Below are 16,222 nucleotides of genomic sequence, written 5' to 3' on the forward strand. Positions count from 1 at the left end.
AAACATCTCTAGAAGATCCAGAACCAGGGCTGCAGCTGAGTCCTCTTCCAGGACATGAAGAGGCGGCCTCAAGATGAGTGAGGTCATGGTCTGGGTGGCAAGGAAGGGGCCCTGGCCCTAGAGGAAACCCTGAACCAGGTCCTGCTGAAGCTGCACGCCCTGGGTTCTGCCCACAGAGACTCCCATCTCTTTGACTTCCTGGAGAAACGCTTCCTGGAAGACGAGGTGAAATTCATCAGGAAGGACAACCACTTGAGCAACCTCCTCGGGCCAGCCAGAGGCAGGGCTGGGCGAGGCCTCTTTGAAACGCTCAGCCATAAGCATGACTAGAAGCCTCCATAGGCAGCACCTTCTAAGGTCCTGCTGCAGCTCCCTGGCCTCTGGACTTCTGCCTCCAGCCCCATGGCAGCTTCTTAACCAATCACAAACCCTGTCCCAAGATGCAGACCAAGTGTCAACAATAAAGTTTCCTTTTGCAGAGACAGATATACAAGAGAACGTGTATCTTAGATAATGATGCACATGTAGACTTTAATGGATGGTGTCAAATGGGAAAGATACCAACTCTGAAGCCAGGCATACTTAAGTCTGAATCTTTATTCTGCTGCATATTAGATGTGTGAATGTTGCATATATTATTTAACATTGTTTTAAGGCTTAATTTCAACACATGTAGAGATAATGAAATCTACCCTGTAGTTACCATTCCGAATCAATGATATAGAAAAAAGCCTACATCCTGCACCTGGTAGGTATTCAGGAAATGGCAGTACTTATTGCCATCAGCTTGTTAGCTTAAGGTCATTTGCTGTCACAGGGTCACTAATGGCCACAGGGATCCATTTACACACACACCCCTTACTTATTTATTTTAAGCCTAACCCTTCTGAGAACACTGGAAGTGTTAACTTAATGCGCTTGAGTAAAATGCTATAGAACCATTGCAAAATTTAAAGAAGCCAGGAGAACAGAATTATAGGATTTAAAAAAAAGTTGCCTGGAAGTTCCCTTGTGGCCTAGTGGTTAGGATTCGGCGCTTTCACTGCTGTGGCCCGGTTCAATCCCTGGTAGGGGAACTGAGATCCTGCAAGCCGCAAGGCACAGCCAAATAAATAAATAATAAAATTAAATTCCTTGATAAGTCACCTTGCCTGTCCCTGTGCCGCAGGAAGGACCATTGTTGGATCTATTCCAGTCAAATGAGACCATATCTATTCTGAAAGGTTTCCAATTAGGATGATTCCCCAACTCTCCCTTAGATGCCCAGTTAACATCTCATGTACAAAATGTACATGAATATCTAATCTATTTCCCTTACATTTTAGTTGAGCCCATTTGGTTTTTTCCATTGTCTTTAGGGCCTGGAACACATATGACATAATTATTAAATCACTTCTCAGACTTCTTTTCCTTAGCATCATAAACCTTTCACCACAGATCCAATTTTTCCCATTTTTCATCATCTTTCAAGTTCCCTGTGTCACCTCTGTAGTTGTAGAGATTGAAAGAGGTCAATAAATCCCATAAGAGAGAAAACGAGCTAATGGCCATTGTGTTTTATATTCTAATTATCTATGTCAGTATTATGCTGTTACTTTAATGATGGCCCCATGTTAATGGCATGATTTTAAATACAACTAGATTTTCGCAATCATCACACTTACACTGTATATCTACCCCAACAGTTTGCTTGTCTTTGCCTATAAAATAATTATTTTTACAGCACTTTATAGTTTATTTAATAGTTCTACATGATCCCTACAACCATTCTGGATTAAAGCAAGGCAGGTATTATTTTTTACAGTTTAAAAAAATAAAAAAGGACGTTCCGAGAGTTTTACTCCCTCAAGGGCATGTAGTTAGTAAGTGACAACCAGAACCAAGACAGTTCAGCTGATATCCATCAATCCAATGCGCCTTCCATTCTCCAACCAAAATACACATACAATACTTTGGGTACACTTACTGAAATAGACGACTTTGTTATCACAATCCTATGGTTATGTCTGCCCTTTTCATAGCCTTTAAATTCATGTTCCGTGCTTTTTATATTAGAAGAGGTTCTACCCTGACCTTCATTAAAGGTTTTACCAAAATAACTCTTTTATTCTCTCTTCCTAGAGCAAGTAAAGAGAACTTACCAACTTCCACTTAAATATGACATTGATCATGAGCATTTATTTGCTCTGCTTCCCAAAACCCTCTTTTAAATGAGGGTAATTTTTTAAAGGGAAGTATGAGTCCACAAGAATAAAGAGACTGAGAGGGTAGACAGCAGAGTTGAGAGGAATATGTTAGATGCTGTTAGAATGTAACATGCAGATTTGATGATGTAGCCAGTTAGACATTTATCAACCAGAACAGTATCTGGAATACAAGTCAAATCCAAAAAGATTCAATAATGTTCTCTTGGTAAAATTTCTAGTAAGAATAATCTAAATTATCTAATAGTCTAAATAAACATTCAGTTCATAAAATGAACTTGAGACGTTTCAGTCACTGTGGCTCAGCTCTGAAAGACTGGGCTCATGAAGACGGCAGCAACAGGCAAAAATGGTGGTGGTGAGAAAATGGCTGCTCTGGGACCAAAATCAGTCATCGAACCAAGTGTTATTTGACTATAATTTGCCATAAGACAAATTTTTTAAGGAACAGATCAAACTGGATGAAAGCTGGGTACCTCTGGAGATAATATAATTCAACAGGTTAAAATCCCTCAGACTTTAATAGAAGTAGTAAGAAAATCAAAGTCAAAACCCATGAAAATAAATAAAGATAAAGCTAAAATCAGAAGCTCTCCATGCAAAACTCTCTCTGATGAGTATAAAATGTCTGATGACTGATGACCATAAAAAATGATGTAAAAACAGATCCATTTATATAAAAGGCTTCTCAACTGGTACAACCCTTGGTGAGAAAAGAAAGATTAGAAGATAAAGGTCAAGCACAAAATATTCAAATGAGAAACAGAGACCCCTGACCAAAAGCATAAAGACAGACTCTCTAATACTTTTCAAGAAAGATTAATTTGCAAAAAATAAAAGAGAGAGAGAGAAGGCAAAATGAAGTATAAGCTAAATTGAGAGCTAAACAAGAAGAAAAACAGCAGTGCTATAAATGCTGAAATGAAATCTCTAGAAGATTAGATTAGATTTTTGCTGAGTTTTTTGGATGACTTAGATGATCCGACCTGTAGAGAAGATCTTCACTTCCCTTCCGCAAATTGTGGGGAAATAAAGTGGATAGACTTTATCAAAGGTGCAAAAGAGAGAAATAATTCTATTTCATGAGAAAGCTAAAGAAGCACTAGATATAGCCGAAGAAGCCAATAATGGTAACCTCCAATTAAAGAACAAAGAAGAGAGGTGGGGAGTACCAGGAGAGATAAAACACAGCCCTGAAAAAAATCGTGGTGGATCAACCAGAATCCCTCAACAAATGGAAATCAAAAGGTCACAGATTTAAAGGAAAAGGGAAAGGAATTAAAGCTGCCTAGGCTGGGTCTGTTTAAGGAAAACTACAGTTTCAGAGCAAGAGAATGAAAATTGACAGTAATGATAAACATGATAAAAATGAAGCAGCTGGACCAGTAAAAGTAGACAAAGAGTCTTCATCAAAACAATAGAAAACACAATGGTGCAGGAGACCAGTAGGGTAGCAAACAAATTTCTAGGTATTCAGCTGCTTCTATCTTTGGAGGTTTGAAAAAAAGAAAATCAAATTAGACCCACTTCAATGGCCAGCTGTAAGAAAGGAAAGATTTGTGTGTGTGTGTGTGTGTGTGTGTGGTTTAACCTGTCTTTTTGTTGTTGTTGTTCAAATAAAGATTTTTTTAATGTATAGTTCTGCTTGTGTTATTTCAAATGATTCCAATATCAAAGGGAATGCTTTTCCACTAAATTGCCTTGGTTATATAAGAATATATTAGCAAAAACTAATAAAATACATATCAAATAAAAAGAAAAAAACAAAAGAACTAAATCAAGGAGGGCAAATACAACTCAACTGTCCCGCTGCTTCATGGGAAAAAAGGTTCAAAGTTTAATGAAAAAATACAGGCCGCTAGAGTGACAGCCTTCTTTTCCTTTTCAGTCTAATTGCCAGCAAAATGATGCAGAGGCAAGAAAATCTAATATTATAATTAAAATCTCCCCCAAAAATCAACTTTTCTTAAAATTACACTGAGGAAGATATAGAGTAGCTTTTTTTGAAGGTCTAATTGGCTTTATTCAATGATTCATGAATCAGGCAGCATCCCATCTATAGGATAGATGGGCTTTTCCTATAACAGCTCTAAATGAAAATATGCCTAGAGAACTATGCTGACCAAACTGTAGTCTAATCATTTTTATTTGTTCCACTTAAAATAAACAGCTTATAGACTTGCACGTAAAAGACTGTTTTCCTCATGTTTATCTTCAACATTGCTCCAGTGCATCCTGCTCACACTGTAAACATTTGTCTAACTCTGGTTATCTGTGACATCTGAAAAGAAAAAAATAAAGCATATGGCATGGTTTTAATAACTCTCCGTTTGAAAAAGAAGTAGGAGGCAGAAAAAATGCTTAAAGATCTAAGTTTTTATGCCTGAATGTGAGAGTATGGTACCATTTTCAAAGGCTTTGAGACATAACCTAGAACTGCAAGAATACTGTTCAAAAAGAAAAGCTGAAGGCATGGTTAGCTATAAGCTGAAGGCTTCCAGAAAGAGTACTAAACAGATGTCTGAAGACTCCCAATCCTACCAGAAAAAGGGCTTCAAGCAAACTAGTCCCCTTCCCATATCCTCCATTTATAAAAATGAGATGCCACTGCCCCTGGCCAGAAACTCAAAGCAGAAAGCACCTGCATGTTGAAGACACAGGTTGAAGGTGCTGAAAAGGGCTGCTTCTCCCAAAATGTTTCCCATGGTCTATGGTAGTAACTGAAATTCTACCATGAGAAGTCCATTTTTAGACTTTTTTTTTCCCTTGTATAGAGAGATACATAAAGAATAGGCAATAGATATAGACAACTTAAAGGATTATTAAACAAACACAAGGAACCATTATCCAGATCAAGAAATAGAATACCTCCGACGCCACAGAAGCCTCCCTACCAACCCCAATGCACACCTACTATGCGCCCTCCCCAATCATTTCCCCTCATCTCTCCACTGGAGGTGACTGCAGCCCTGATTTTTTTAATAATCATGTCCTTGATTTTCATTTTACCATTTAAACATGCATCCCTAAATAACACAGTTTACTTTTTGTTGTGTTAGAACTTTCTATGGATAGAATCATACTGAGGTATTTTGGAGGTATTCACATAAGGTTTCAGAGATTCATCCACTTACAATATTTATGTACTCATCCCACTGTTAATGGGCATTTGAGTTGCTTCCATTTGTGGCTCTTCTGAACAAATATAGCTATGCACATTCATGCACATGTCTCCTGATACACACGTGCTAGAATTTCTCTAGAGTATCTTCCAAGGTTGGAATACTGGAGCATCAACTTTACTGGAAAATGACAAACTGTCTTCCAAAGTTAATATACCAACATACATATACACCAACTGTGTGCACAACAGAAATTTACTCTTTGAATTCATTCATGGTCTTCAAAAATTCACCACTGTAATGGAAATCCTGCTAGGAGAAGAACACCCCATTAAGCTAGGTATACTCTTAGCAAAAGGTCTGTCTTCAAAATGGCAGTTGAGAATTAGACCAAAGGTGTATGCAAAGCACAGCTAATTCTGGAATAGGAAATAATGTCTAAAGAACAGTCCAAAGCAAAGAGCCCCTGACTGGGAAACCAAGTCTGGATGACACATTGCAATGGCAATGGTGATCCTTCATGACGTGGCGGACACCGAGATGGGGGAGAAAAGCAGATTAATAACTAGAGGGAACAAAGCGCTGGAAAGAGGAAAAGACAGTTTTATGACTTAACTTAAGGCCACCAACTTTTAAATGTTTAGTAACTCAGAACACCACCACTGATTATTCAAGAAATAGACTCAATAAGTCAGTTATATTATACCCAAGGATAACTTTTAATTTCTCAGAAAACAAAGATATATAAATTCTGTTGGCAATCATTGCTATTATGTCTAACATTCAAGGAAAAAAAGAAATTGGACTTTACTGAACACAGTTAACTAAGCTTCTATCAACAAAAAATTTCAGATAAATACTAAATCTAGGTACCTTGGTTACACATCAAGCAGAACTAAAATCAGTGGTAAATTTGGGATAAGATGCTGACATCATCAAATCAAACACTGTTACTTCCTACTATTCCTGCATTTCCTACTGAGAGAAATAGCATTGCCTAAGATCAGACAAAAACATGATAGAATAGGATTCAAATCCAGATCTGTTCTACTTAGAGGCGGGTGACCTTCTATGAAGCCACACTGACAAAAGAAACACTACAACATCATATGCTGAACTTCAATGTCCAACACTAAAAATCTAAATTTTCAGTCTTGATAAGTTATTTCTAATTTTGGTTAGGAAAGAAATGATACACTAAAAGAAAAGTAGAAGAGAGAATCAAAAGTTATATACTCTTTAGAAGACTGAAATGCAAGGTGGAGTAGTTAAGCCACCTCACTCCACTAATCTAAAAATGGTCGTAAAAGTTTCAGTTATACAAGATAGGTAAGCGGTAGAGATCTACTACACAGCAGAGTACCTGTAGCTAACAATACTGTATTGTATACCTAAAATTTGCTAAGAAGGTAGATCTTAAGTGTTCTTACCACCAAAATTAATAATAAGGTAAAGCAGACGGGAGGAAATTTGGGGGGTTGATGGACATTCTATGGCCGTGACTATTTCACAGGTACAAACTTAATCCCCGAACTCATCAAGTTGTATATGTTAAATATGAACAGCTTTTTATATGTCAATAATACCTCAATAAGGTTTTTTTTTTTAAAGGTTGTGAAAGAATGTAGCAACTGATAAAATTTAACACGCTTCAGAAAACAAAGCAAAGTTTGAATTTGTAAGAGGAAATACAAGAGAACATATCTTTGTGATCTGGAGGGAAAGATGAATTTCCCAAACAAGGCACAAAACAACACAAACTGTAAGACAGAAAGTTGATAAATTCAATTACATTAAAACATAAAACCATGCACCAAAAGATACCATTACAAAAGTAAGAGAAAATCGCATAATATAACTGTAAAAATAAACATCAAAAGATAAGTATCAAGAATATATTAAAAATATATGCCAAGAATATATTAAAAATATATGTCAATAAGAAACAAACAAGCCAAATGGTCAAAGAATGTGTGCAGGCAGCTCATAGAAGCAAGCTAGCACAGCAAAAAAAAGATGCTCAGCCTCAACAGTTAGCTAAGGAAATGCAACAACCCAGCCCTCCATGCCAGCTCAGACACTCACTCACGATTTTATACTAGAGTACATCATTATCATCATTGACAACCTCTGCCCCACTAAACCCAAACTTGAAATGCTCCACTCTATGGTCACCACTTCCCCCCTTTCCGACTCATACCCCTTCAAGGAGGTCAACAATCCTTCTGCACAGAGAAATCTATAGTCCACTGATCCCACTATCTTTCCTCTGCCCCTCACCTGTCTCATGCCTGCACGTCTCTATTTTACCCAGCTTGAACGCAACAGCAATCATTCTAATCACGCCTTTTCTGTTTCTCACTTCATTGCATTTGCTTGGCTGAACAACAATATAATCATGATTAAATCCTACTCTCCATCTCTCCACACCTGCACCCATACAGCAGAATGTGAATGGGGGAAAAACACACTTTTCTCACCTTAAATTCATGACCATCAACCTCCTGTGGGCGTCCATTAGCATACAGCAACCATACCACATTTTCCTATTTCATTCAATTTCCCTCTCTAGACAGCTGTTTCTTTTTTTTTTAGTATTTTTTATTATTGAAATGTAGTTGATTTACAATATTATGTTTGTTTCAGGTATGCAGCAAAGTGATTCAGTTATCTATTTTTTCAGACTATTTTTCATTATAGCTTATTATAAGATACTGAATCTAGTTCCCTGTGCTATACAGTAAATCCTTGTTGCTCATCTATCTTATGTACAGTAGTTTGTACTTGTTAATCCCATACTCCTAATTTATCCCCCTCCCTTCCCCTTTGGCAACCATGAGTTTGTTTTCTACAGATAACTATTTCTTAACTTCTACTCTCTCCTCACATTTCCAACACCTCCTCCCTGACTCTCACTGACAGCTTTCTCATTTCACTAAGAAAACAGGAGCAATCAGAAGAGAACTTCCTCAAGCCCCCATCACATCTACCCACCTACTACCCATACCTATGCCCAAATATTCTGGGTTTCCTCCAATTACAGTTGAAAAACTGCCCCAGCCCCTGGCGGTGGGCAATCGCTCCATCTGTACAAACTATTCCATCACCTCATGTGAACCAAAGAACACAGATCCAGCAATTCTCACCTCTTCTCGCATTATTTTTGACCTCTTTTCTGGATCTTTCTATCAACAGATAAACATGCAATTACTTCTCCCATGTTTAAAAAATATGCTTTGACCCACTTCCTCCACCAGCCCATTATTCTCCTTCCCTTTATAAACAAATATCCTCAATATTAATAGTTGTTTTTTCTGTCTCAAATGTCTCTCCTTCCATATTCTTTTTGAATCCAAGAAAGAATTTATCCCACCACTCCAACAAAACTGCTGTAGCTAAGATCACCAGTAACCTTTTGTTAAATTCAACTGTCAATTCTTGGTTGTCATCAGCTGTGTTTGACACAAATCCCTCTTTCTTCCTGGAAACACTCCTTCATTCCTTCTTCATTCTCCTTTGCTGGTTTTTTTCTCATTTCCCTAACCTCTAGACACTGTGGTACCCAGGGCTCAGTAGTTTTCTACTCAATAACTCCCTTAGTCATCCTCATGCATTCTCATGACTAAATACCATCTGGCATCACCCAAATGTGTATCTCCTGTCCAAACCCGGGTCCTGAACCCCAGATACCTTTAACCAACAACCTACTTGATATTTCCAATATTTCCTGTTGGGTGTTGTGCTGGGTCTCTTGCAGTTACCACTCCAGATTCACTCTCCACCCGTCCCCCCTCTCTGTTCTGCCCTAGGATGTTGATCTATATGGATCACAGCTTCAGGCTTCCCTTGCCTTCTGACTTCCAGTAGGTTAGGCTTATTGGGAGCCTTGGCAGGAGAATGGAGGAAAAAAAGGAGTCTAAGACCAGAGCACTTATTCCCCTGTCCCTCTCTCCCTGTAGAGTCATCTTTGCTGACTACATCTTTAGACCAAAGGTGATTCATCCTCTCAAGGCAAACTTCTCACATGAAGCTCTCCTTCAGAGTTCTAGTAACAGGGGTGGTAACATCTCTGCCTTTACCTGCCCTCCCAATGCTGTACTATCTTTGTGCTTTCCCTACATGCTACCTGTCTTCAAAGTTAATAGAATACACTTTGTAAATGATTCCTTCGTTAAAACTTCTTTATAATTATATTGAGTGTACCATCTATTTCCTACAGGATTTTGAGTAATACAGATGTCTAACTGGCATCTCAATTTTAACACGTGCAAACTGAGCACCTCCTATAGTTTTATCCATCTCATTTAATGTCAAACCCCTTCTTCTAGCTCTGCAGGCGCAATCTTGGTGTCATCCTTGTGCATCTTTTAATCTCATACCCCACATTTGCAAGTCCAATCTTATACCCTACCTTTGCAGTTCTTTCAAAATAGATCCGAAACTCAACCATGTTTCACCACCTCCACCGCTACCACCCCTAGCCCCAGCCACCATCAGTGCTTGTCTGCATTGCAGTCGGCCCTTCATATCTGCAGGTTCCACATCCGCGGATTCAACCACAGATAGAAATCTGCAGATACAGAACCCAGGGAAACAGAGGGCTAGCTGTACTACACCATTTTATGCAAGGGACTTAAGCATCCACAGATGTTGTTATCCACTGGGGGTCCTGGAACCAAACCCCCATGAATACTGAGGAACAACTGTATTTCAATAGCCTCATTGGTCTACCTGCTCCCTCCCTCACCAGTCTTCAGGTTATTCCAACTCAGCAGCCAGAGTGATCCTGTTAAAACAAGACTTAGCTATATCACTCTTCTCTTCAAAACCCTACAGTGGCTGCACATTTCACTCTGAGTAAAAACCAACATCTTTATAATGGTCTACAAGCCTCCAGGTGATCTGGCCACGTGACGCATCTCTGACCTTACCGCCTACCTGCTAACTTTGCTCCAGCCACGCTGGCCTCTCTGCTATTTCCTTTACTCCTATCTCAAAGCCTTTGAACTTGCTCCTGCCTCTGCCCGGAACACTCTTCCCACAGATATCCCCAATGCCTGCCCCCTCACCTTCCTCAGGTCTTTTATTCAAATGTCATCTTATCGGTAAGACTTTCTCTGGCCACCTTTCTAAAATTGTAACGGCCCCTCCTCACTTCATTTCTACCCTAAGCAATTATAGCCATTTGACATCTTATATAGTTTCCTTTTCTTTATTCTGTGTCTCCACCCTCTAGAATGTCAACTCCACGAGGCAGGTGTTTGTGTCTGTTCTGTTTCACTTCTGTATGCTCAGCCTCTGAAACGGTACCTGGAAATGGTGGGGGCTCCAATAATTGAAGGAACCTCAACTGGATACCACTCAATCAATTGGCCACAATAAAAATTTTTTTTTAAAGTCTAACAGTGCTATGTATTGGCAAAGACAGCGGACGCTAGGAAGTTCAGCTCATCTCCTCTTTGGAGAGCAATATCTAGGAAAGTTTATGATGCACACGTCTATGATGCTTTTTCTGGGTTGTATATTTATTTACATAAACAATGATAGTATACTAAAAAATCAGAATCATTCCAAGGAGTATGGTCAGTGATATTTTTTCTGGGTTGTATATTTATTTATATAAATAAGGACAGTATACTAAAAATCACAATCATTCCAAGGAATATGGTCAGCCTATCTAGAGGACATTCTTAATATTTTTTGATCACAGAATGAACTCCACTTCTCAAAATTAATCCAATATAGCCTACCCCACCATAGAGGAAGAAAGCATGGAAGCTCTTCTCAGGCTTATGCTGTAGTGAAAAGAAAATGATAGATCAGCAGCAGAGGGGGAAAGAAATGTAAGCACATATCAAGATGTGACAGTTGTGATCTCCCAAGAAACTAATCACCGATAAACAAACCACTTAAGAAATCAGTAAGCAAAGACAGACTACAAGAAAAATATACATATAAGACCCAAACCATGCCAGGCTTTAAGTTATAAATAAAATGCTACAATAAATAACCAAAATCATAAGCCAATGTGCATAACTGTTGGATTAGACTAGCATTCTGAATTGCTTTCAAACATTTATGCAGTCTCTTTTATTGCCAGATACCGTCCTAGTAACTTGACTACACAATTGATTCAATTAAATCCACTGGTAGGTAGTCCACACATTAATTTTATGCAGTACTTCAATTTGACCCCTAAATCTTTTAGTGGAACAGCTGGTAAAAATTGAAACTGATGAGCCCACATTTTATCCTTCTCCTATCTTGAAAAAAAGTGCTTATAAATCCATAACTGGCCAAAATGCAGGTAATAGGAGGGAAACACTCATCTGAGTGGCAAAAAGATGAGCTACCAGTCCCTGAACAATGAGTTGGATGCCATCATCCAAACAAGGGGGTTACGCTACGTGGCATAAACATAACGACCCCAGGCTGAATCTGCTCTCCTACTCAAATCTAATACTCTCTCCACTTACCTCTTCGTTTCCTACTCAAAGGGTGTATTCTATTAACTTTGAAGACAATTCATCGCTTTATGATACTTAGTTTGGTGCAGGCATTCAAAAATACAGGCAGATGAGAAAAAAGAAAGGTACAACTCAACAGCAACATAAAAGCTGGGGAGAAGAAGAAATTCAAAGCCAACTGTCTGAAAATATTACTTTCACTTTATTTCTGTTTCATCCTTTAAATGTTTTTTAACCTGGCAACTTTTTTGAGGCAATTGTAAATTCAGATAGTTATAAGAAATAATACAGCAAGATCTCCTAAACGGTTGGCCCCAATGATAACATTTTGCACAACTACAGTATAATATCCCAACCGGGAATTGACATCTGACATAGATAGAATCCACTAATCTTATTCAGATTTCCCCTGTTTTATTTTCACTCACTTTTATGTGTGTGTATATAAGAGTTTGTGTGTCCACCACCACAATCAAGATATTGATCGGTACCAGCACTGCAAGGATCCTTCGTGTTGCCCTTTTATGAGCACATCCACCTCCCACCCACTCCCCATCCGTAACTCCTGAAAACCAAAAGTCTAGCCACCATTTATCCTTTGAATTCTTATGCCACACGCTGGTAGGAAATAGCCTTCTATACAACCAGCTCTGGTCCATTTCCTGTTACTACTCTCAGGCTTCACACTTCTGTGCGTTGCTCAACAGAGTCAATCTTAAACAGCTGGTCAAAGAAGGGATGAGTGTCTCACCTTGCTGACAGAGAAGACTGTCCAAAACCAACAAAGAAAAGTACCGGAGTTCAGACACATATGGCTGCAATATGTGCCCACCCACTAATATGTACATTCTTGGGTATAAAAGGAAAAAAGAACGTATATTCTAGAAACTTTGTAAAGTTTTGTATAAACTTCAGTACTAATTCCTCTGAAATCAAAGAAAACACTTCTGTTTCTCAGCCTACCCAATTTAGAGGCGCATAGTTTAGCATTTTTCATTCCTATAAAGCCTTTTATCCATTTCAACCAGGACTGAAGTCTTTCTACATCAGTACATGGAAACCCAGATTTCCATTTAAAGAAATGTCACTTTTTCCTTGCCAACCATTAGACACACTGTCCTTTACCTGGATTTAAAATCCAAAGAACAAACAATGAATTTCTAGTTATTAAAATGCTATTTAAAAAGGAACATAAATGCCTATGCAACTTTCATAGCACTAAGCAGTATGCATGCAACTGGAATTCATACCTGCAGAGCTGAGGAGAACACTGAAATCTGTCCCCCTCTGTGATTCTCCACTTTCATTATCGACCTCTTTTTCAGTATCTTGATATCGATCCCAGTTAGAAACTATCTTCCTTTTAGAATAATTTCCCTGTTCTTCATTCTCTTCTCCATAGGTCTCTGCATCACTGTCATCTTCGACCTGCAATCATTAGAGACAAATCGATAAGCAGGCAGTGGAAATCTTAACCTTAGTAGCCTTAGCAGTAAAAATTTTTAAAAACAAATCAAAACAAAAAAATAGTACATAGGTATCACGATAAAGAGCACATCTTATAAACCAAGCTCTATGCAAGTATTAAATAATATTTCCAGAGTCATTGTATCAGAATGTACTTTCAGTGTAAACTCTTCATTTACCTGTGAAAAGGAAACCTGACGAGATCCTACCTAAAATGTGTAACTGAATCACTAACGTCTACCCACAATGTAATCCTATTTCAGGAGTTGTTTCTTCTTACTGAAATAATCAAGGCTATAACAGTCTTAAATTCAAAAGACTTTAGGATGGAAATTAGTTCTTCCAACTTACAGATTTTACAAACACATTCCGTAAGTATTTTACAAGCTTTAAATGGGAACCTACGCAGATGCATTCTAGAGAACAGTTTTCAGACTTGGGCATTAATATGTTAAGAGAGCATGCAGAAAAATGCAGAATGTGAGAAATTACAAAAGATAAAAGGGTCTAGTTTCTTCAACAAATAAATTGCAAGGAAAAAAAATGATGGGGGAGGAGGGAGAAACCTATAGATTAAAAGAGCTTAATAAGAAACTAACACACCACTGTAAAGCAATTATACTCCAATAAAGATATTAAAAAAAAAAGCTTAATGGACACATAACCATTGTAATGTTGGGAACTTATTTGTACTGATTCAAACACTATAACTGGAGAAAATCACTTCTAAGACTATTGAAGAAATATGAACAAGATATTTTCTTATATTAAGGAAATATTGTTATTTTATTTACTTATTGTTTGGTGTGATACCATTATTTTTTAATGTTTTTATCTTTTAGAAATAAATATTGAACTATTTATGGATGCAAAGATATAACATGTGGGTTTGCTTCAAAATAATAGGTGGAGAGGAATGGTGGGTAGAGATGAAATAAACTCGGCATAATTGATCATTTCTGAAGCTGGATGAGTACATGGAAATTCATTATATTATTCTATCTATTTTAATATGTGTTTGAAATTTTCCATAATAAAAGATTAAATTTTTAAAAAGATGTATATAGAATCTAAAGATACAATTCAAAGGAGTATCCCAAAGATTATAAAATCCTTACCAAGAAAAGAATTTGTGAAAGATATTAAAATAATCCATCTGTACAGGATGAGTTAGACTTTTTTAAAGTAAGTTTTTATTAACACAGAAATAGGCATGTACATTTCAGAAAATTAGGAGGGAAAGACAAGTAAAAATATTAAAACCCAACATTCCCATCACCTGGGACTACCACTACTAACATCTTAGTGTATATACTTCCAGATTTTTTACTATATAAATATTTATATATACTTTTTTTTGGTCACCAGTTATTCTCTACTTCTGCATTTCAGTAAATTTCATTTCATATAACATCCAGACTATTTCCAAATTTCCCTAACTGACCAAAAAAATTTCCTTTACAGTTGGTTCCTCTAAGTCAGTATCCAATTCAAGATCATGCATTGTATCTCAGTGCTTGTCCCTTAAGTCTCTTTGAATCTAGTACAACCTCTATTTTTATGACATTGATTTACTGAAGAGACCAGTACAGGTAGAATGCAAAAGGACCCATCTTCTGTCTTGCTGCTTCCTTGTGGTGTTAGTATATTAGTTTACAGGAAATAGTGGATAAAAAAATTTTTTTAATCTAAACACCCAATAGAGTCAGGTATTTTTTGGCTAAAATACATCATAGATGGTGCTCTGAACCTTATGTTACATCACATCAAATGACAGATCAGAAATGGCTAAGCCAACATAAGTAAAGCTAAGATTAACCACTGAATTTGGATGATGAAGCCTGATCCACCCACTGTATGGATATGTTTTCCCTGTTACATCTAGGAAATTGTCTGTGTAGTGTTATTTTGGTCCGCTACAAATTTCTAGTTCCCCGTCAACCATTCACGTAACAAATTTAACAGTAGTCAATAGTCCTCACCTGAATCAAATTTCATAACTTTTCATGAAACAATGGAGTAACTGACCTTTCAAGATCACTTTCAGCACTCAAATATCATCATAAACCTCCTTGACAGCACAAGAAAAATGGCAATCCACATTATATTCTAGAAATTGCAGAGACTGCCTGAAACCTAGAGGTTTTCTACCATTCCTGCAAGTTTCTCAGAACCATAAGATGCTGGCAGATTAAAGGTATGTGACTGAATGAGATCTGCTATATAAATAACAAATACCAGGAACATTCTAAAGAAAACAGGTTTCCAACTGATGAGAATTTGGGGAATAGAACTACAGCTGAAAAATACTTGCAGGGTTTAATTTGAGAAAATCCAATATTCTTTTGCTGACCCACTGGGTAAACAAAGAGTTTACCCAGTAAACTCAGAGTTCAGAGAGTCTTCTCCAGTTAGTAAAAAAACTCTGAACACAGATATAGCCATGGCAAAAATGTAACCCTGAGCAAAATAATTAGCTCAATGTGAAAGGATTATGATCTGAAACACCGGAGGAAGTATTAACCCAGAAATAACCACTGAAATGGAAGACTGGAGACCTAGATAGAATTAATGACCCCGCCATCACCTCATTTAATATTTACAGAGTATTTATAATAGGCTGTGCCTCACACAGCTGAATGACTCACTAATCCCCAACTTAGAAGAAGCACTGAACAAGAATCTCATTACCTCCACCCAACAGTGGAGACAAGAAAAGTCATCATTAGCCTCCATCACAAGAGGGTAGTAGAAGTAATAAAGTTTAGAATACATTTGATGTAACCTAGAGAAAGGTGTATCTTAAAAACTCCTAGAGATTTTATGTTTGGTTCATCTGGCAAAAATCTGGGACAAGAAATAAAATATGCATAGTCCCATGATGGAAAGAAAGAATAGAACAAATAAGAAAATACTGATGAAAGCAATGTGAAAACTAAATAGGAAGGAATCATTATTATGT

General features: G+C 37.5%; 1 protein-coding gene across 1 annotated transcript in view; it reads right to left on the minus strand.

The window, feature by feature from the left end:
• The window catches only part of AVEN (apoptosis and caspase activation inhibitor), a 177,890-nt gene that overhangs the window by 126,066 nt on the left and 35,602 nt on the right, over positions 1–16,222 (minus strand). The window contains exon 2 of the mRNA XM_082617157.1: positions 13,044–13,221. Within this exon, the coding sequence (XP_082473283.1) occupies positions 13,044–13,221 (178 nt within the window). The remainder of the gene's footprint in view (positions 1–13,043; positions 13,222–16,222) is intronic.

Source organism: Mesoplodon mirus (assembly GCF_964341445.2).
Source record: "Mesoplodon mirus genome assembly, chromosome: 4".
Classification (NCBI taxonomy): Eukaryota; Metazoa; Chordata; class Mammalia; order Artiodactyla; family Ziphiidae; genus Mesoplodon; species Mesoplodon mirus.